Genomic DNA, 21445 nt, shown 5'->3' with positions numbered 1-21445 from the left:
CACGGCGAGAAGCTCACGATTCCCCATATCGTAATTCCTCTCTGTGGCATTAAGACGATGGGAGAAGAAGGCACAGGGATGCAGCTTAAGGTCCATTGCAGAACGGTGGGACAGGACAGCTCCCACTCCGACACTTGTGTCGGCCTCCACCACGAACTGACGGGATGGATCGGGATGGACTAATATGGGAGCTGTGGTGAATCAGTGCCTGAGGTCCAGGAATGCTCAGTCAGCAGCTGGGGACCACGTGAATGGAACCTTGGAAGAGGTGAGTGCAGAAAGGGGGGAAGCCAGGGTGCTGTAACACCCGGATAAAGCAGCGATAGAAATTGGCAAAACCCAGGAAGAGCTGCAAATACACTCTAGACGTAGGTTCATAGGTACCATTCCACCAACGCTCTCACCTTTCCGGGATCCATCTGCACATTACCTGCAGCGATAATGTAACCAAGGAACATGGTGGAGCGATGGAATTTTCACTTTTCACCAAAAACTAGTTCTCCAGAAGGCGCTGGAGGACCTGTAGGATATGGAGCGGGAGAAGAGGAGGATATCGTTGAGGTAGACGAACATGAACCGGTTCAACATGTCACGGAGAACATCGTTAACTGGGCCTGGAACACAGCTGAAGCGTTGGTCAGACCAAATGGTCAGACCAATAACCAGATATTCCTTGTGTCCTTTGGCCATGTTGAAGGCTGTCTTCTACTCGTCCCCTTCCCGTATCCACACCAGATGGTAGGCGTTCCACAGGTACAACTTGGAGAAAATGGTGGCCCCCTGGAGCGGCTCGAAGGCTGAGGCGATGAGTGGTAGCGGGTAGCCTCAATGATGGCCTTACTGAAAACCTCCCGGAGGTTCTGGTACTCCGCGGGAATGGCGGAGAAGTCCGAGGATACTTCCGAGCCCACAGGAAGGCATCCCGGGGCAGTCTGCACGACTTCAGGCAATGGGCGTGGCAGAACGGGCTCCAGTCAATGATAGCACCAGCAGTCCAGTCGATGAGGGGATTGTGTAGCTGGAGCCAACAGAATCCCAATACCACAGGAACCTGAGGAGACTTAATCAGCATGAACGGTATAGCCTCGCTGTGGTTCCCTGACACTCGCAGGTTGACGGGAGTGGTAATTGTGGGTGACCCTGCCAATAGAGCGTCATTCCAGCACTCTATCATCTATGGGAATGTCCAGTTCTGACACAAGGGTAGTGTCCATAAAACTCTCATTGGCCCCAGAGTCGATGAGTACCCGGAGAGATTTCGACTGGTTCCCCCACAGCAGGATGGAATAGAGAGGGGTGTGAGTAAGGGGAGACGGAAAGTTCTCCCTATGGGCCACCAGAGCATAGTCTTTTAGTGGACAGGTAGACACGAAATCACCAATAGTCCTGCAATACACCCAACTCTTTGTGTTAAGCCTGCGTAAACGTTCATCAGGAGACAACCTAACTCTGCCTAGTTGCATCGGCTCGGGAAGAGGCGAATCGGCAGACTTCGGAGACACTCGGGTAGCCTCAGATTTTCTTGGACACGTAGAGGTCAGGGACTTCCGGGATGCCTCGGTGGCAAAGTGGAATCCTTGGGCATGCAAGGGGGTACGGAATTGGACTTCCTCTCCTTCCTATGTTCTCGTATCCGCCCATCAATCAGGATGGTCAAGGTGATGAGCTCGTCCTTAACTTCCTCCGATAACCGTGCAGGAACGTGTCAAACAGGGATTCCGGGTTCCAGGTCTGCCACACTGCTGGAGTGGACTAACGTCCGGGCAACCTCTCTACCGGACAACGGAGCATTGTAAACATTCTTCACCTCTGCCACAAACTCCTCCAAACTGAAGCACATGGTAGACTGTTGTTTCCACAGTGTCCTAGCCCTGCCAAGAGCACTCCCAGAAATCAGCGTGATGAGGTACGCTAACTTTGAGCGGTCCGAGGGGAAGGAGGAGGGCTGCAGCTTGAAGATGAGAGAAACGCCCAACAGTTTTCGGACCCTCTCACGAAGCATTTAGGGTCAGGTAAACAGAGTTCTCGGAAAGCCGGGGTGGCAGGGAGAGACGAGCTGCTGACAGCCAGGTTACTGAGGGGCTGTGGTCATGGTAGACTGCCTAGTCGACAACCCGCGGAATTGCTCCAGCAAAGTATTCAACCTACAGTCATGGCATTCTGCCAGTCTGGAAACCTTCCATGACACCAAAAAGCAACTCCTCGTGCCTCCCAATGGTGGCTCCTTGGGAGCAGACAGTGTTGCGGAGCTGGTCTGAGTTTGCTGGGTCTATCATGGCCAGTTCATACTATTATGGCTCAGAAAAAGACCCAGATGCAGACAGTTCAGGCAGCTTCATTAAATAGTACCTGCAAAACACCAGTCTCAACGTCAACAGTGAAGAGGCGACTCCGGGATGCTGGCATCCGAGGCAGAGTTGCAAAAAAAGCCATGTCTCAGACTGGCCAATAAATATAAAAGATTAAGATGGGCAGAACACAGGCACTGGACAGAGTAACTCTGCCTCGTAGGCCAGCATCACGGAGTCGCCTCGTCACTGTTGACATTGAGACTGGTGTTTTGCGGGTAGTATTTAATGAAGCTGCCAGTTGAGGACCTGTGAGGCGTCTGTTTCTCAAACTAGACACTAATGTACTTGTCCTCTTGCTCAGTTGTGTACCGGGGCCTCCCACTCCTCTTTCTATTCAAGTTAGAGAGAGTTTGAGCTGTTCTGTGAAGGGAGTAGTACACAGCGTTGTACGTGATCTTCAGTTTCTTGCCAATTTCTCATATGGAATAGCCTTAATTTCTCAGAACAAGAACAGACTGATGAGTTTCAGCAGAAACTGCGTCTCTCCGACAGAGATGGCCGCCTCGCTTCGCGTTCCTAGGAAACTATGCATTTTTTTTTATTTTTTACTTGTGTTATTTCTTACATTGGTACCCCAGGTCATCTTAGGTTTCATTACATACAGTCGAGAAGAACTACTGAATATAAGAGCAGCGTCAACTCACCATCAGTACGACCAACAATATGACTTTTGCGAAGCGGATCCTGTGTTCTGCCTTTCACCCAGGACAACGGAATGGATCCCAGCCGGCGACCCAAAAAAACGACTTCGTAAAAGAGGGAAACGAAGCGGTCTTCTGGTCAGACTCCGGAGACGGGCACATCACGGACCACTCCCTAGCATACTTCTCGCCAATGTCCAGTCTCTTGACAACAAGGTTGATGAAATCCGAACAAGGGTAGCATTCCAGAGGGACATCAGAGACTGTAACGTTCTTTGCTTCACGGAAACATGGCTCACTGGAGAGACGCTATCGGAGTCGGTGCAGCCAGCTGGTTTCTCCACGCATCGCGCCGACAGAAACAAACATCTTTCTGGTAAGAAGAGGGGCGGGGGCGTATGCTTTATGGTTAACGAGACGTGGTGTGGTCAAAAAAACATACAGGAAATCAAGTCCTTCTGTTCACCTGATTTAAAATTCCTCACAATCAAATGTCGACCGCATTATCTACAAAGGGAATTCTCTTCGATTATAATCACAGCCGTATATATTCCCCCTCAAGCAGACACATCGATGGCTCTGAACGAACTTTATTTGACTCTTTGCAGACTGGAATCCACATATCCTGAGGCTGCATTCATTGTAGCTGGGGATTTTAATAATAATAATAATTTTAACAAGGCTAATCTGAAAACAAGACTCCCTAAATTGTATCAGCATATCGATTGCGCAACCAGGGCTGGTAAAACCTTGGATCATTGCTATTCTAACTTCCGCGACGCATATAAGGCCCTCCCCCGCCCTCCTTTCGGAAAAGCTGACCACAACTCAATTTTGTTGCTCCCTGCCTACAGACAGAAGCTAAAACAAGAAGCTCCCGCACTGAGGTCTGTTCAACGCTGGTCCGACCAATCTGATGCCACGCTCCAAGACTGCTTCCATCACGTGGACTGGGATATGTTTCGTATTGCGTCAAACAACAACATTGACGAATACGCTGATTCGGTGAGCGAGTTCATTAGAACGTGCGTTGAATATGTCGTTCCCATAGCAACGATTAAAACATTCCCAAACCTGAAACCGTGGATTGATGGCAGCATTCGCGTGAAACTGAAAGCGCGAACCACTGCATTTAATCAGGGCAAGGTGACCAGAAACATGACCGAATACAAACAGTGTAGCTATTCCCTCCGCAAGGCAATCAAACAAGCTAAGCGTCGGTATAGAGACAAAGCAGAATCGCAATTCAATGGCTCAGACACAAGAGGTATGTGACACTGCAAACTGCCCTAACCCATCTGGACAAGAGGAATACCTGTGAGAATGCTGTTCATCGACTACAGCTCAGCATTTAACACCATAGTACCCTCCAAACTCGTCATCATGTTCGAGACCCTGGGTCTCGACCCCGCACTGTGCAACTGGGTACTGGACTTCCTGATGGGCCGCCCCCAGGTGGTGAGGGTAGGTAACAACATCTCCACCCCGCTGATCCTCAACACTGGGGCCCCACAAGGGTGCGTTCTGAACACTCTCCTGTACTCCCTGTTCACCCACGACTGCGTGGCCACGCACGCCTCCAACTCAATCATCAAGTTTGCGGACGACACAACAGTGGTAGGCTTGATTACCAACAACGACGAGACGGCCTACAGGGAGGAGGTGAGGGCCCTCGGAGTGTGGTGTCAGGAAAATAACCTCACACTCAACGTCAACAAAACTAAGGAGATGATTGTGGACTTCAGGAAACAGCAGAGGGAACACCCCCCTGTCCACATCGATAGAACAGTAGTGGAGAGGGTCATAAGTTTTAAGTTCCTCGGCGTACACATCACAGACAAACTGAATTGGTCCACCCACACAGAGAGCATCGTGAAGAAGGCGCAACAGTACCTCAGGAGGCTGAAGAAATTCGGCTTGTCACCAAAAGCACTCACAAACTTCTACAGATGCACAATCGAGAGCATCCTGTCGGGCTGTATCACCGCCTGGTACGGCAACTGCTCCGCCCACAACCGTAAGGCTCTCCAGAGGGTAGTGAGGTCTGCACAATACATCACCTACCCTCCAGGACACCTACACCACCCGATGTCACAGGAAGGCCATAAATATCATCAAGGACAACAACCACCCGAGCCACTGCCTGTTCAACCCGCTATCATCCAGAAGGCGAGGTCAGTACAGGTGCATCAAAGCTGGGACCGAGAGACTGAAAAACAGCTTCTATCTCAAGGCCATCAGACTGTTAAACAGCCACCACTAACATTGAGTGGCTGCTGCCAACACACTGACTCAACTCCAGCCACTTTAATAATGGGAATTGATGTAAAATATATCACTAGCCACTTTAAACAATGCTACTTAATATAATGTTTACATACCCTATATTATTCATCTCATATGTCTACGTATATACTGTACTCTATATCATCTACTCCATCTTTATGTAATACATGTATCACTAGCCACTTTGAACTTTGCCACTTTGTTTACATACTCATCTCATATGTATATACTGTACTCGATACCATCTACTGCATCTTGCCTATGCCGCTCTGTACCATCACTCATTCATATATCTTTATGTACATATTCTTTATCCCTTTACACTTGTGTGTATAAGGTAGTAGTTTTGGAATTGTTAGTTAGATTACTCGTTGGTTATTACTGCATTGTCGGAACTAGAAGCACAAGCATTACGCTACACTCGCATTAACATCTGCTAACCATGTGTATGTGACAAATACATTTGATTTGATTTATAAAGTTATTTGATTCTGGCCATTTTGAGCCTGTAATCGAACCTATAAACGCTGATGCTCCAGATACTGAACTTGTCTAAAGAAGGCCATTTTTATTGCTTCTTTAATCAGCACCACAGTTTTCAGCTGTGCTAACATAATTGCAAAATGGGTTGCTAACGATCAATTAGCCTTTTAAAATGATAAACTTGGATTAGCTAACACAACTTGCCAATGGAACACAGGAGTGATGGTTGCTGATAATGGGCCTCTGTATGCCTATGTAGATATTCCATAAAAAATCTGCCTTTTCCAGCTGCAATAGTCATTTACAACATTAACAATGTCTACACTGCATTTCTGATCACTTTCATGTTATTTTAATGGACAAAAAATGTGACAAGGATATTTCTAAATGACCCCAAACTTTTGAACGGTAGTGTATGTTTAATTAGCAATCGCACAATTAACAAAGACATGTACAGACTAGTATTGTACACACACACACCACCCCTAAACCCACACTCCTGTCTCTCATTGTTGATTAAAAAAAGGCACTCATTATTGTTTTCAGAAAAGGCAGGTGTGCAGACTACGTTCCTCTTTAAGCATGTTTCAACTTAATAAGAGGCCAACTCCAAGCAACAGCTTGTCCCTCCCTGTGTGTTCCTATTTCCAAGGCTGAAAAACAAGGACATTACAGTGCACTAACCAAAGCGAGGCCTTGATGTAACGATTCTCGTTGGTGGAAGGAGAGGAGGACCAAAATGCAGCGTGGTAAGTATTCATCATATTTTAATTGAAAAACTTAACACTACACAAAATAACAACAAAGAGAAAACGAAACAGTTCTGCCAGGTGAACAAACACTAAACAGAAATTAAACACCCACCACCAAAATGGGGAAAACGGGCTACAACAAACGACACCTGCCTCTGATTGAGAACCGTACTAGGCCAAACACATAGAAATATAACATAGAAAAAAGAACATAGACTACCCGCCCCAACTCACGCCCTGACCAACCTAACACAGAGACATAAAAAAGGAACTAAGGTCTAAACGTGATACTTGACTACTAACGTAGTAAACCACTGGCATTCTATCTACTAATGTAGTGAAAATACTTGCATTGTAACTACTAATGTAGTAAAAATACTTGCATTGTAACTACTGGTGGCCAAAAATGCCATGCTACACTAATACTAATCTAAAACAACAAATAATACAGGGTTCATGAGGGATAGGGTTAATACGTGGATCATAAGGCAGCTTCTGTTCCCAGTGGATCACTTGGTTTCATGGTTCCTTTTACAGTATAACTGCTCCCTGTACCAAAACAGCATAACCGCATAATATAAAGGAATTCATTTTGGAGCCGCTGCAAGAAGTACCATTAGCCAAAGCTGTGTTTATATTAGCTGTAACTGACAAGGTTCTCCATTTTATACATATGCCATTTAGCTTATACCAGGGCTCCCTTTAGTTGGCTTCAACACTTACAGTACAGTTCATTCAGAAAGTATTCACACCCCTTGACATTTTCTACATTTAGTTGTGTTACAGTCTGAATGTAATATGTATTACATTTAGATGTTGTGTCACTAGAATACACATAATAGCATAATACACATAATGTCAAAGTGGATATATGATTAAAAAAATAGGGTTAGGGTTTGATTGATGATATTTTTAGATATCAGTGCAGCATTTGATTTAGTGGATCATTAAATTATTTTGACAAAATTAATGCATTATGGTTTTAAGGAGGTAGCATTGAATTGGGTACAGTCATATCTAACTGACAGGAAACAGTCCACCTATATCAATGGTTCATTTTCTTCCCCTAATGTGTTACACTGTGTAATACCGCAGGGCAGCTGCCTTGGGCCACTTCTCTACTTAATATACACCAACGACCTTCCCTATGCTTTGGTTGAAACTCAAACTACTATATTTGCAGATGATACTACAATTTATGCAGCAAGACAATCGGTTCAACAGGTACAGCAAGCTTTGCAAGGAGATTTGGAGATAATCAGGAAATGGGTTTGCCAAAACAAACTTGCTTTAAACACCAAGAAAACCAAAGTTATGTTGGTCTGTTCAACTAGGAAAAGGCCAAAACAGCATGGGATACAATTAAGTATGGGAGGAGTACAAATGGAAGAAGTGGCAGAAACCAAACTACTGGGAGTGCAGCTAGACAACTGCTTATCATGGTCGTCTCAAATAACTAATCCATGTAAAAAAAATATTAAAACAGCATGCATAATCAGAAGGATAGCTAAATATTTACAGGGAAAATCCTTCAGCAAATAACACAGGCATTGATTGGTTGAGAGTCAAGTGAACTATTGTTCGGTGGTCTGGGGAAATGCATCATCTAGTGAAGTTAGGAGGCTGCAGAATGCACAGAATAAAGCAGCAAGGATTGTTTTAAGGTGGAGATATGGTTCTTCTGTTGCAGTCATGGGTTGTTTTAAGGCGGAGATGTGGTTCTTCTGTTGCAGTCATGGGTTGTTTTAACATTTTTACATTTAAGTCATTTAGCAGACGCTCTTATCCAGAGCGACTTACAAATTGGATTGTTTTAAGGTGGAGATATGGTTCTTCTGTTGCAGTCATGGGTTGTTTTAAGGTGGAGATATGGTTCTTCTGTTGCAGTCATGCACAGTGTTCTTGGTTGGTCATCAATCGACAAGATAAATGAAAGAAAACATGCTTATCTTATTTTATAATATACATCATTTAAAACGGCCAAGTTCTATTCACAATGGTATTCAGTTGGTAAGAGACAGACATTCCGTAAATACTAGGAATAGATTGTCCACCATCTATGCGTTATCCAGACAGAAAAAAGAAATGGGCAAAAGAACATTTCGATTTAGAGCAATAAAGAAATTGAATAAATTAACTGAGCAAACTAGAAACCTTTCAGTATATAAGTTTAAACATTATTTAAAAACAATTTAAATATATTATATAGAAATGTTGTGGGACTATAGTAGATGAAGAATCAATATTTTTTTAGATTATTTATTGGGTCATTATGCTAGTGTATTATCTATGTTTGTAATAGTGTGTTATATGTGAAAGTGTGTTTGTATTATAAATTATACATTTAATGTTAAGGACTCTTGGAATATTAGTCCAAATTGGGACTAAAAGAGATCCTAATAAAATAAAATGACTACCTCATCTCTGTACTCCACACATACAGTTACTATAAGGTCCCTCAGTCTAGCAGTGCATTTCAAACACAGATTGAACCACAAAGACCATGGAGGTTTTCCAATGCCTTGCAAAGAAGGGCACCTATTGGTAGACTGGTAAAAAAAGCAGACACATTGAATATCCCTTTGAGCATGGTGAAGTTATTCATTACACTTTTGGATGGTGTATCAATACATAGTCACTACAAAGATACAGGCGTCCTTCCTAACTCAGTTGCCGTAGTCGAGGAAGGAAACCGCTCAGGGATTTCATCATTAGACCAATTGTGTTTTTGAAACAGTTACAGAGTTTAGTGGTGTGATAGGAGAAAACTGAGGATGGATTAACAACATTGCAGTTACTCCACAATTCTAACCTAAATGACAGAGGGAAAAGGAGGAAACTTTCTACAGAAAAAAATATTCCAAAACGTGCATCCTAAAGTGAAAAGAAATTAACTTTATGTCCTGGATACAAAGTATTATGTTTTTTTGGCAAATCCAACACAAAACATCGCTGAGAACCACTCTTCATACTGTATTTTCAAGCATGGTGGTGGCTTCATCATGTTATGGGTATGCTTGTCATCGGCAAGGAGTTTTTTTTTTTAAATAAAAATAAATGGGATAGAGCTATGCACAGGCAGTGTCCTAGAGAAAAACCTGGTTCAGTCTGATTTCCAGATACTGGGAGACAAATTCCCATTACAGCAGAACAATAACCTAAAACACAAGACCAAATATACATTGGAGTTACGTACCAAGACGACACTACATGTTCGGGAGTGGCCTACGTTTTACTTAAATTGGCTTGAAAATCTATGGTAAGACTTGAAAATGGCTTTCTAGCAATGATCAACAACCAACTTGACAGAGCTAAAAAAAATTGTAATAATGTCCAAATATTGTACAATCCAGGTGTGCAAAGCTTTTAGAGACTTGCCCAGAAAGACTTACTGCTAAAGGTGATTCTAGCATGTATTGACTTGTGTGTGATTACTTATGTAAATTAGATATTTAGGTATTTCATTTTCAATAAATGTACAAACATTTAAAAAAATATGTTTTCACTTTGTCATTATGGGTTATTATGTGTAGATGAGTGTGGAAAAATATTTTTTATCCATTTGAAATTCAGGCTGCAACACATCAAAATATGGAATAAGTCAAGGGGTATGAATACTTTCTGAAAGCATACATACTGTACAGGAGAGTTGTTGTTCCTGCTGAAGCAGCAAAGCCACTCAACCACGGCAAGGCGGAGTCCACGAGAGGGGAACAAAAATCTGAAACGAGGACCAGCACTGGGTGAAGAGGTGATGGAGTCGAGGTTTCCAATGTTCTATAAGATATTGTTCATTAAATGGTTGGAGAATGTGCTTATTGTGAGAATGTGCTTTATTTTTGTATAATTAAAAAAAACTTTTGACCCCTTTTTCTCCACAATTCCGTGGTATCCAATTGGTAGTTACAGTCTTATCTCATCGCTGCAACACCTGTACGGACCCGGGAGAGGCAAAGGCCAAGAGCCATGCATCCTCTGAAACACAACAAAACCAAGCCACACTGCTTCTTGACACAATGCCTGCTTTACCCGGAAGCCAGCCACACCAATGTGTCAGAGGAAACACTGTACACCTGGCGACCGTGTCTGCGTGCATGCTCCCATCCCGCCACAGGAGTCAATCTAGCGCGATGGGAGAAGGACATAGCCTGCCAGCCAAACCCTCCCCTAACCCGGCCAATTGTGCGCCACCCCATGGGTCTCCCGGTCGCGACAGAGCCTGTACTCGAACCAGGATCTCTAGTGCCTTAGACCACTGCGCCACTCGGGATAATGTGCCTATTCTTTGCAGATGGTTAGAACATTGGAGAATGAGATTTTTCTGGCATTCACTTAAAACCTGTCCGCGATTTCTTCGAGCTAACACAATAAATATACTTATTGAACAGACAATCTATCAAACATGAAAAACATTTGGAATAATACAAATTAAAAATAAAATGTTTCCAAAAAACAAATAAGGTATATTGTTCCATACATCATGATACTTCTTCCTCTTCCTCAGGCTCCTCCCTGATTAGGACAGTTGCAGTCAATGAGTCATCTTCACCTTCCTCAACCTTGTCATGTCTCCTCGTCTTGGAAGATACCGATACAGTCTGGAATCAAACAGACATTATTACAGTATCATTACATAGAAACCAGTGGTTAATGAGAAACCTAATTCGTAAGTTTAGTCACAAAACAATGGAGGACAGTGAAATACATATGTAGCAACTTAATTTGATCACCCAGTTGAGGGAACTGGAAAACTTCCCTGCAATGTAGGAGATTTAACACTTGTAGTGTATTTGAGGTTTAAAAAAAATCTTCAAAAGTTTGCAGTTTCCACTTTGAAATTGCAGATTAGACTTTCCTCATGAAAAATGTATCAACCCTTACAAAAATGTCTATGAATTATAATTTTCATAATAACTCACATTTCCTGTTACTGAACGATTATTTTCCTGCTGTAGCAAACTGACTCAAATTAAGATCCTACATCTGTAACTACTCACTACTCACAGCATACCTGTTCTGGTGCCTTGGCCACGAATGAACTCCTGGAAAATATAGTCCAGGAAAATAAAATATATTAACTTGAGCAAAATCAATATATGATCATCTAATGCAAATGCATTCTTTTCACAATGCAAAATCAGTTCATGATATTACAGTAGTTGATATTACCAAGGAAACTGTCCGTATTTGCACCGGTACCATATGAGTGCAGCCGCAGCAACAATCAGACAGAGAATGACAACGAGTAGAACCCAACAGGCAGCAGAGGACTCTGTGAGGAGAGAGATACAGTTAATATAAGAAACAGTCTGTATTTATAATTACATGTAATCATGTTGCCCAAGCAACCATCATGGCTCCAATGCAAAAACTTTCCTGCAGAAAACAAAGAGACAATACCAGGTTATAAGACACGTACATATACAGTAAGAGATATGCGTGTATTATGACCATCTTAGTAATGGTTATACAGTACCTTTCTGTGGAAAGGGGAATGAGGTCATACATATGATATTAACACATGCAGTGAAAGATAAGTGAACATCTGGCTCAACTTTGTTATCCATGCTACAACACATTTCTCAACCTCATATGTGTTTTATATGTATGCCAGGAATGCCAATATTCTTGCCAGGCAAAATTCCCTATGGGACAATAAAGTATTCAATATATCAATCAATCAATCATATAACAACTATAAGCATCTTATAAAACAACATAAGCAACTAGTTAAGCAACCAGCATGAATAGTGTGTGTGTGTGTCTCACTCTCTCAGGTGCTTCTCACCAGAGGATGTGTGTACATAGAGGGAGCCAGCGGCTCGTCCGTAGGGGTTGGAGGCCTGACAGACATAGAGACCATTCAGCTCAGAGCTGAGACTGAGGAGGTGCAGTTTGTCTCCCTCAGCTCTCACTGAAGACCCAGGCCATGGCTGGACCACTCTGGGAGAGAGAGAGAGGAGGAGAAGGGCTTTGTGTGAGTGTGTGTGAGATAGGCAAAGGCATCATTTGACTACCAGCATAATATATGAACATACTGAAGCTTCAAGATAATCTGTTTCATATGTTTAAACAAGTGTACCTAACATTTACATTTAAACTGGTTTGAAGTAGTTTACATAGGAGTCAGTACCTGCTCCAGGTGTAGTTGGGGTGTGGGTTGCTGTCTGCTACACAAAGGAAGACTGTGGCTTTAGAGGCCTCACTAAGGGTAATGTTCACTGACTGAGGTGGATCTGAGATAGAGAGAGAAATGGTTACAGATACTGCAGATATAGAATGTAAATAGACCTACACACTCATACCAAGACAGACCCATAACAATGACACTACAGGCTCTGAGCAGTGGGCAGGGGTGAAACTTTAATCCACAGATGAGGCAACACTAAGAATTTTGTTTGTGAACCTGGTCTTCCTTCATTTCAGTTTGATAGATGACTTACAGTAGAGCAGTACAATGAAAGCGGGTTACGGTCAATACCACTTGTGTGCCTCAGTGTAGGATAGTGGTAGTGTAGGACAGTGGTAGTAGAATATATTTACAGTGGATGTTTATGCTGTAGTTGTAGGTCTTCTCTGTTACCAGGGCAGACTGGTTGACCACACACTGGACCTGCTGCTGATTGGCTGCCTTGGTTGGTACCCCGAGCAGGTGGCTGAGTACTGTGGTGGTGCCATTGGTATGCTGGGTGGAGTTAGTCACTGTCTTCAACAGACTGCCGAATTCACCTGTCTTCCATGTCACTTCTGCCTGTGGCTTGGCACCAGCAGCCACGCAGGTTGACAAGACAACCTCATTCTCCCCAATGACAGGATCAACATCAACTGTCACACTCACTACTGGAGGAACTATGACAAGAACACAAACCAACAGAGAACATAAAACATGAACAAGTCACTAATAATAAATGTGGAACTATACATGAAAGAACAACCCAAACACACACAGCCCGTCATGTGAAACTTATCCAAATGCTCATGTTACATGATCAACACACTTTAAATAAACCCTTTAATGTTCTCTATCTGGCCAATTGCAATATACTTCATTAGTAGCTATACATTTGAGGTATTAAGTTTCACACACCACTAAACTGTTACTCATTTTCAGCAGTTCCACTGAAAAGCAATCACAGCCCAGTGATTATGCCATTAAGGGATGCTGTATATAGTGGTGTATATATTCCAACATCTGTTCCACCATTAGGGAAACTATTAATGCCTGTACTCTACTGCTTTACAGCTTGAGTAAGAGGATACACTCTTAGGAAAAAGGCACTAAATGCAACAATATAGTGTTTTTTGGTTTGTCCCCATATGGGAACCCTTCTTGGTGCTAGGTAGAACCCTTGGAAGAGGGCCCTCTATGTAGACTGTTTCCATAGAAGGCTGCTTCCATGTACTGTCACATACACCAGATGTGCAGTGAAATGTGTTTTTTATAGGGTCAGCAATAGTAGTACAGCACCACTGGAAATGAGGGTTAAGTGTCTTGCTCAAGCGCACATCAACAGATTTTTCACCTTGTTGGCTCAGGTACCTTTTCGGTTACTGGCCCAATGCTCTAACCGTTAGGCTACCTGCCGCCCAAGAATACTTATATCTTTGAAGGAATCCTTCCACCAACCTTATCAGCCTTTCAAATTAAACTCTTTATGACAAGGCATTACATACAGTATATATCATAAAGCCTTTCTTTGAGTGCCTAGTTAAACCCTAAAAAGGAAACTCATGCTTTTCAGGCCACATCAGGCCTGCAAGTCACATTATGCTGGCTTGGAAAGTAATGTGTAATTGCTATTGGAGTCCAGCCACTGAGGATGTAAAACAATTGCAACTTTTAATCACCCGCAACTTGCATTCAGAATGACTGCCAGGGTAAACTAATAAATAAGACTACCCAAATCATCTGAACTGGAATAACTTTCTCAGTAATGGGTGCAACAAATCCAACTTGCATTCAGAATGACTGCCAGGGTAGACTGATAAGACTACCTAAATCATCTAAACTGGAATAACTTCCTCAGTAATGGGTGCAACAAATCCAACTTGCATTCAGAATGACTGCCAGGGTAGACTGATAAATAAGACTACCCAAATCATCTAAACTGGAATAACTTCCTCAGTAATGGGTGCAACAAATCCAACTTGCATTCAGAATGACTGCCAGGGTAGACTGATAAATAAGACTACCTAAATCATCTAAACTGGAATAACTTCCTCAGTAATGGGTGCAACAAATCCAACTTGCATTCAGAATGACTGCCAGGGTAGACTGATAAATAAGACTACCTAAATCATCTAAACTGGAATAACTTCCTCAGTAATGGGTGCAACAAATCCAACTTGCATTCAGAATGACTGCCAGGGTAGACTGATAAATAAGACTACCTAAATCATCTGAACTGGAATAACTTCCTCAGTAATGGGTGCAACAAATCCAACTTGCATTCAGAATGACTGCCAGGGTAGACTGATAAATAAGACTACCTAAATCATCTGAACTGGAATAACTTCCTCAGTAATGGGTGCAACAAATCCAACTTGCATTCAGAATGACTGCCAGGGTAGACTGATAAATAAGACTACCTAAATCATCTAAACTGGAATAACTTCCTCAGTAATGGGTGCAACAAATCCAACTTGCATTCAGAATGACTGCCAGGGTAGACTGATAAATAAGACTACCTAAATCATCTAAACTGGAATAACTTCCTCAGTAATGGGTGCAACAAATCCAACTTGCATTCAGAATGACTGCCAGGGTAGACTGATAAATAAGACTACCTAAATCATCTGAACTGGAATAACTTCCTCAGTAATGGGTGCAACAAATCCAACTTGCATTCAGAATGACTGCCAGGGTAGACTGATAAATAAGACTACCTAAATCATCTGAACTGGAATAACTTCCTCAGTAATGGGTGCAACAAATCCAACTTGCATTCAGAATGACTGCCAGGGTAGACTGATAAATAAGACTACCTAAATCATCTGAACTGGAATAACTTCCTCAGTAATGGGTGCAACAAATCCAACTTGCATTCAGAATGACTGCCAGGGTAGACTGATAAATAAGACTACCTAAATCATCTAAACTGGAATAACTTCCTCAGTAATGGGTGCAACAAATCCAACTTGCATTCAGAATGACTGCCAGGGTAGACTGATAAATAAGACTACCTAAATCATCTAAACTGGAATAACTTCCTCAGTAATGGGTGCAACAAATCCAACTTGCATTCAGAATGACTGCCAGGGTAGACTGATAAATAAGACTACCTAAATCATCTAAACTGGAATAACTTCCTCAGTAATGGGTGCAATAAATCCAACTTGTAACAAATTGGATTAGTTTTGAAAAATACATGTTATTTATCTTAGTGTAGCATAATATTAATATACTAATCACTGGACTTGCAAAAACACAGATATTTAAATAAATAAAAAAATCTACCTCCAATAGAGCACGCTGAGAAATATGATAATGATGGGCGTGGTTGCGTGTTTTACTCTACACCAGAAATAATATATATACAGTGCCTTCAGAAAGTGTTAACAAATAGAAATATATTTCCTGAGCTTTCTTAAATCTTCCAGATAGTCAAAGAATATGTCTTTTTTACCATTAGTGAATGTGCTTCTATGGGCTATAGTAGTAAAGGCACAGATTGTATGTACAAATATTGCCATATACTGTACGTACAGTTTAAAACATGTTTTGAAATTCATCAGATTACTGGAACTCCTGATATTAAAGTTTAAAAAACATTATAATAATACAATGAAGAGTACAAAGAGTCCTTATTGCCTTCCAAGGAATCATTAAAGAACCCTTCTTCCAAAAAGGTTAAATGTAGAATCCTATCCCTCTGGAAAGAACTCCTTTGGAACTATTATTAAGTGTAGGGAAGATGGATTTTCCATGGCAATTTAAAACCTGTAGATGAGGTCTCTGACTCTTGCTTCATTTGAATAATGAACCTACCTCTTTAGAATGAAATGGCTGCCATTTTTGTATTTATTTATGTAAAAAGTATACTCGGTAATACCAGACTTTATATGGGCAAATAAAATTTGAAGAATAGAAAGGAAAGTTTTACATCTTCCTAAGTCTGACCTTCCAGACTTGGAATTGTATCAGCACGCTAGACAAGGCTTTTACTTGCGACATATAAATGCACTAAAGAGGAACAATGGGTTGGCTACATATTGAAGATGCACATGTTCATCAACAGAATCTTTTCACGGGTCTATTTGCAAAGGCTAAAGCTAAGAACATTAACAACTTCATAGTTAAGAATATGAAAAAAATTAAACATTTAACAAGAACCAATATCACTCCCTAAAAACACAAACTTATGGAAAAATGCTGGATACTGTAAGGGTTTTCCTCCTCCTCTTCATCTGAGGAGGAGAAGCGAAAAGGATCGGAGGACCAATGGGCAGCGTGGGAAGTGTCCATGGTTGTTGATTTAAGAAAACATAAACTGAACACTATGAATACAAAAATAATAAACGTGAAACGAACGAAAACCGAAACAGTACCGTGTGTTGAAAAACAGACACGGAAACAAACACCCACAAAACAACGGTGAAACCCAGGCTACCTAAGTATGATTCTCAATCAGAGACAACTAATGACACCTGACTCTGATTGAGAACCATACTAGGGCGAACACAGAAAACCAACCTAGAAACACAAAACATAGAATGCCCACCCAACTCACGTCCTGACCAACCAAAACAAACAAATAACACAAGAACGTGACAAATACCTTTTCAGAAATACAATCTAATGGAACAATCCTTGGGTAGCTTATCAGAATTCATCGATAAATAGCCCCCCATGGAAAACTAAAGGCATAGAAACCATAAATGACTTGGTAATAGGAAATACATTAATTTCCATGACCGCTTTAAAAAGCTATTTTGCGTTGACCAATGTCGACATTTAAAAATAAATGCAACTTAAAAGTTCTATTTCACAACATTTCAATTAAAAATCTTTTGGACATCAGAGCTATTTTGAGGGAATCAATCCTATGAGTCAGAAAAGGATGTTAATATGATTGGTAAGCTTTACAAAACCATGCAGAGAGCCTTTTCAACAGACAATATACACTTTTGGAAGATTTAAAATAACTGATATTGGCACAAGATGGAGGGAAGGTTGGAACATAACTAACGAGATTACAGTTAACAAAAATCTACGCTTAATCTAGTATAAATAAATAAATAAATACAAATTAAATACAGGTCACAAAATTCACAAATGTTACCGCACAACAGCAGTCATGTCTGAAGTGTAAAACTACTAATGACTCAATAATTCATGCTTTCTGGGAATGTTACAAAATTAAAAAGTATTGGGCAGAGTTGGAAAGATGCAGAGGTACTGCAATGTAAAGATACTATTTATTTGTCCGTCTGTATATTTCAAGACATGACATGACATATGAGGGTGCAATGAGATACCCGATGGGTTAGGACAATACTCTTCTCATCAATAATCTTTAAAAAAAATAAACATACACACAAAAGCTGGAAATAAGACAATCCTCCGTTTTTCACGAAATGGAAAGTTCAAATGCTTTATTAATTTTTTTAAAAATTGAAAGAGCGTGGGCGACGGAGAAACAAAATCGTGCTGTTTGAAGCCATGTGGCAGAAGGTGGTACGTGTGCTGAAAATAGGGGTGGAGGCTAGTGGGTCTGGCGGGTGTGCTGTAGATGTTTGTATGTATGATGTAGTTGTTTGTCTGTTTTGTATTGTTGGTAAAAGATCAAATAAAATCTTGTAAAAAAAAAAGAAAAATGTACCAACCAACTTTTTAGCTGTCGAGTGTTGGTTATCACACGCAGTCTTTCTAGAATTTCAAAAGTAGAAACAGTGATGCAAAGAGTGAAGGAAGAGTTCTTACCTAGCACAGTCAGACGTATCTCTGTAGTGTATGCTCCACTGGGGAAAACACTAAAGATACATGTGAAGGTGCCTTCATCAAGCAGTCTGACAGCTGTTATTCTAATAGATCCAAGGTTTTCTGATGGGTTCCCAATAAACTGGACTCTACCTGTCAATCCATTCGGTGCAATGAATTTAGTAACCCCATTGGGATTAATCAGCATAAAATTATGGTTCTGTGTCTCTTCCAAAGTACTTTTCTGCCATGTGATCTGTTCAAGCTCCCCGTCTGTCTCTATCAGTCTGCAGAATAAGTCCACATCCTGCCCCAGTACCACAGTCCTCCATCCTCCAATCACATGTGTACCTGAAGTGAAAACACAAGCCAAAAATACAGTCCAAAAGATACCTGTAGAATAGATGTTTATGAACTCTAATAAACAGAGACGTTACCTAAACACACAGACAAGACCAATATTAGTATTTAGCTGTGCTTATGAACTATGATATCCTATTAATGCTGAAATGTGGCTATTGCAACAACAAATGTGCCAATTGCTCAATCTTTGACCCTAACCCCATTTGGATAGCCATAGTCAGAGGAGATGGCTAAAGCACGCACTGATCTGGGTTCAGTCTAGGCTGAAATTACTTAGTGAATATGTTATTAGAATAATAAGCCAAAAGCCCTGACTCTATTCTTACACTTAATGAAGACTAAGATATTCAAGACATTCCTAGATACTTGTGCATGCTCAGCATGTCTCAAAACATACTGAGTTAAAAACATCGTAAACATAATGAGGTAAACAGTAAACATAATGATTTAAAAACATAGTAAACATACTGAGCTAATGTGTGTGCCTTATCGTACCCTAAAAGTACCAGGACTGCAATTTAATGGTGGGGCTTTGTGGTTGTTACTGTCCTTGCATTGTGTCAACATTAAAAGAGAGAAAAAAACATGCACTCAAAAGTATGGCATTTTATGACATCAATCGGAAACCTACTTTCTGTATCCCTCTGGATGATGAGTAGAATCACACAGCTCAGCTTCAGTAACATGCTTTGCTCTTCTCATTGCTAGGGTCACTACGTAAAATGTAATAATAGCGTTACATTACATTTTGAGATTGGCGTTTTGTAATGAGGACCTATTAATTGTTTTATGTACGACAGTTATGTAGGCTAAGCTACATCGAATGTTAAAGTATGTTGAATTACAGTGCTAATTATTCGAACAATGGTCTGCAATCATTACTCCTTGATGGAGACTATTCACGTCTTGCAAAGTAGCCTACACCTTATTACAAAAATCAACAAACAGTCCTACATCGGTCAGTAATAATGGAAGTAAACAGATGCAACAGTAAATGTAATAGGCCACAAACCTTTGTTGAATGTAAGTTCTTCTACTGAAGCAGCCGTCACCGTTTGTGCTGCCGGAAAACGCTCTGGTAGGAAAACGCTTATTCGCTTCGAATCGACAGCGTCATGGCATCACTGCTGCATCACATTTTGCGCGGCGAGGCAACTATATACTGATGCATTTACCTTTTGCAAATGGTGCACATGGAGGAGAGAATCATTTTTCGCAGTATCCTCAAAACCGTGTCTTTTTGACACAACTGCTGACAGCTACAGGGACATAAACACAAAAAATGCTGCTTGGAGACAAGTGTCCACGATAGTAGGATTGCCAGGTCAGTTTAGTAGTGATGTTGTGCTAGATGTGGCTAGTTAGCTAGCTAACCAAGCCAATGAGGTGTGTGTGAAATAAATAGTCAAATAAATTATGCTAGTTACTACCCCTGATAACTTTACCAAATAATCATGTTTGAAAGAGTGAGCGTGTGTATGCTATATAAATAGTAATAGAAATGGTAGATACTACTGTACCCCTGATAATTTGGTCAGATAACTGTGTGTGTGTGTCTACTGTACAGTAGGTGACATGTCCATGATTAGCTACCGTACTCCGCTCCACGCGCCGAGCATGTGTCCCTGGTGCGCAGAGTGCTTGGTCGCCTGTTGAAGCATGACCTGTATGTCAAGGCTTCAAAATAATTGTTATTTCAACAGTCTCCTTCCTAGGGCATCGCATTTCCACGTTAGAAGTGGAGATGGGGAGTGACCGCATTGCAGCCGTGCTTAATTGGCCGTATCCCACCAAGGTGAAGGAGGTGCAGCGATTCTTAGGGTTTGCCAACTACTACCGGAAATTTGAGATTTATCCGGGTTTTGGTCAGTGTACATGAGTGTCATAGACAGCTGCTTGACAACACCATTTACAAGAAACTCAGAAGTGGCCCCACTTCACCAATTTCAGAATACTATCCTAGAATACTATCCTAGTATTTAAGTTCTGGTCAGATAACCAAAAAAGAACATGATTTTTTGGCTATTCAACACCCTAAAATTGCCGAAATTACACAAGAATGTTACACAACCTCCAGGGCGCCCTATTGTAGCGGGCATTGATGCAGTAACGGCCCCTCTATCTACTTTTGTTGACTTTTTTATTAGACCACTCGCAGAACAGCTCCCCTCCTTTGTAAAGGACACCAGCAGTATGATCTCTATCATTGAATCTCTTGATCCTCTCCTTGTTAGTTACTTTTGATGTTGAGTTGTTATACACAAATATTCCACACGAGGGCGGTATTGAAGCTATGGAACATTTTCTTCTGCAACGTGACCCTAATGACCTACCTTCCAGTGCATGCATTATAACATTGGCTGAAATAGTACTCACGCATAACTATTTCATGTTTCTAAATTAATTGTTTATTCAGACGAAAGGTATTTCTATGGGATCCCCCATGGCTCCTAACCATGCTAATTTGTATGTGGGTTACATGGAGAAACAGTCTTATTTTCAATCCTCTCAAAAATGTTTTCTTGCCTCACATCATTATTTGGAAACGGTATATTGATGACATTTTTGTTCTATGGAGGGGTGATGCAAAACAGCTCCAGGTGTTTTATGCTTTTCTTAACTCCTGTTCTGAGCATCTGAGATTTACTA

General features: G+C 41.3%; 1 protein-coding gene across 3 annotated transcripts; it reads right to left on the bottom strand.

Annotated features, from left to right (window-relative positions):
• Positions 1–6511: 6511 nt before the first annotated feature.
• On the bottom strand, positions 6512–20619 carry LOC118376218 (nectin-3-like). 3 transcript variants are annotated; one of them, XM_035762908.2, is made up of 10 exons: positions 20390–20619; positions 19809–19971; positions 19428–19509; positions 18437–18784; positions 13057–13362; positions 12647–12749; positions 12302–12456; positions 11683–11785; positions 11525–11555; positions 6512–11111 (listed from the first exon to the last, which is right to left on the bottom strand). In XM_035762908.2, the coding sequence occupies exons 3-10, from the start codon at positions 19480–19482 to the stop codon at positions 10992–10994; spliced, it is 1221 nt and encodes a 406-aa protein (XP_035618801.1). In that variant the 5' UTR covers positions 19483–19509; positions 19809–19971; positions 20390–20619; the 3' UTR covers positions 6512–10991. The 3 variants fall into 3 exon arrangements, with proteins under 3 accessions (XP_035618801.1, XP_035618803.1, XP_052349314.1); XM_035762910.2 differs by lacking the exon at positions 20390–20619 and having other exon boundaries at positions 6512–10234; positions 10991–11111; positions 19809–20106; XM_052493354.1 differs by lacking the exons at positions 18437–18784; positions 20390–20619 and having other exon boundaries at positions 19809–20106.
• Positions 20620–21445: the final 826 nt, after the last annotated feature.

This window comes from Oncorhynchus keta, chromosome 34 (assembly GCF_023373465.1).
Source record: "Oncorhynchus keta strain PuntledgeMale-10-30-2019 chromosome 34, Oket_V2, whole genome shotgun sequence".
NCBI classification, from domain to species: domain Eukaryota; kingdom Metazoa; phylum Chordata; class Actinopteri; order Salmoniformes; family Salmonidae; genus Oncorhynchus; species Oncorhynchus keta.
Note: the sequence above shows the minus strand (reverse complement) of the source record. Positions and strands in the feature narration are given on the sequence as shown.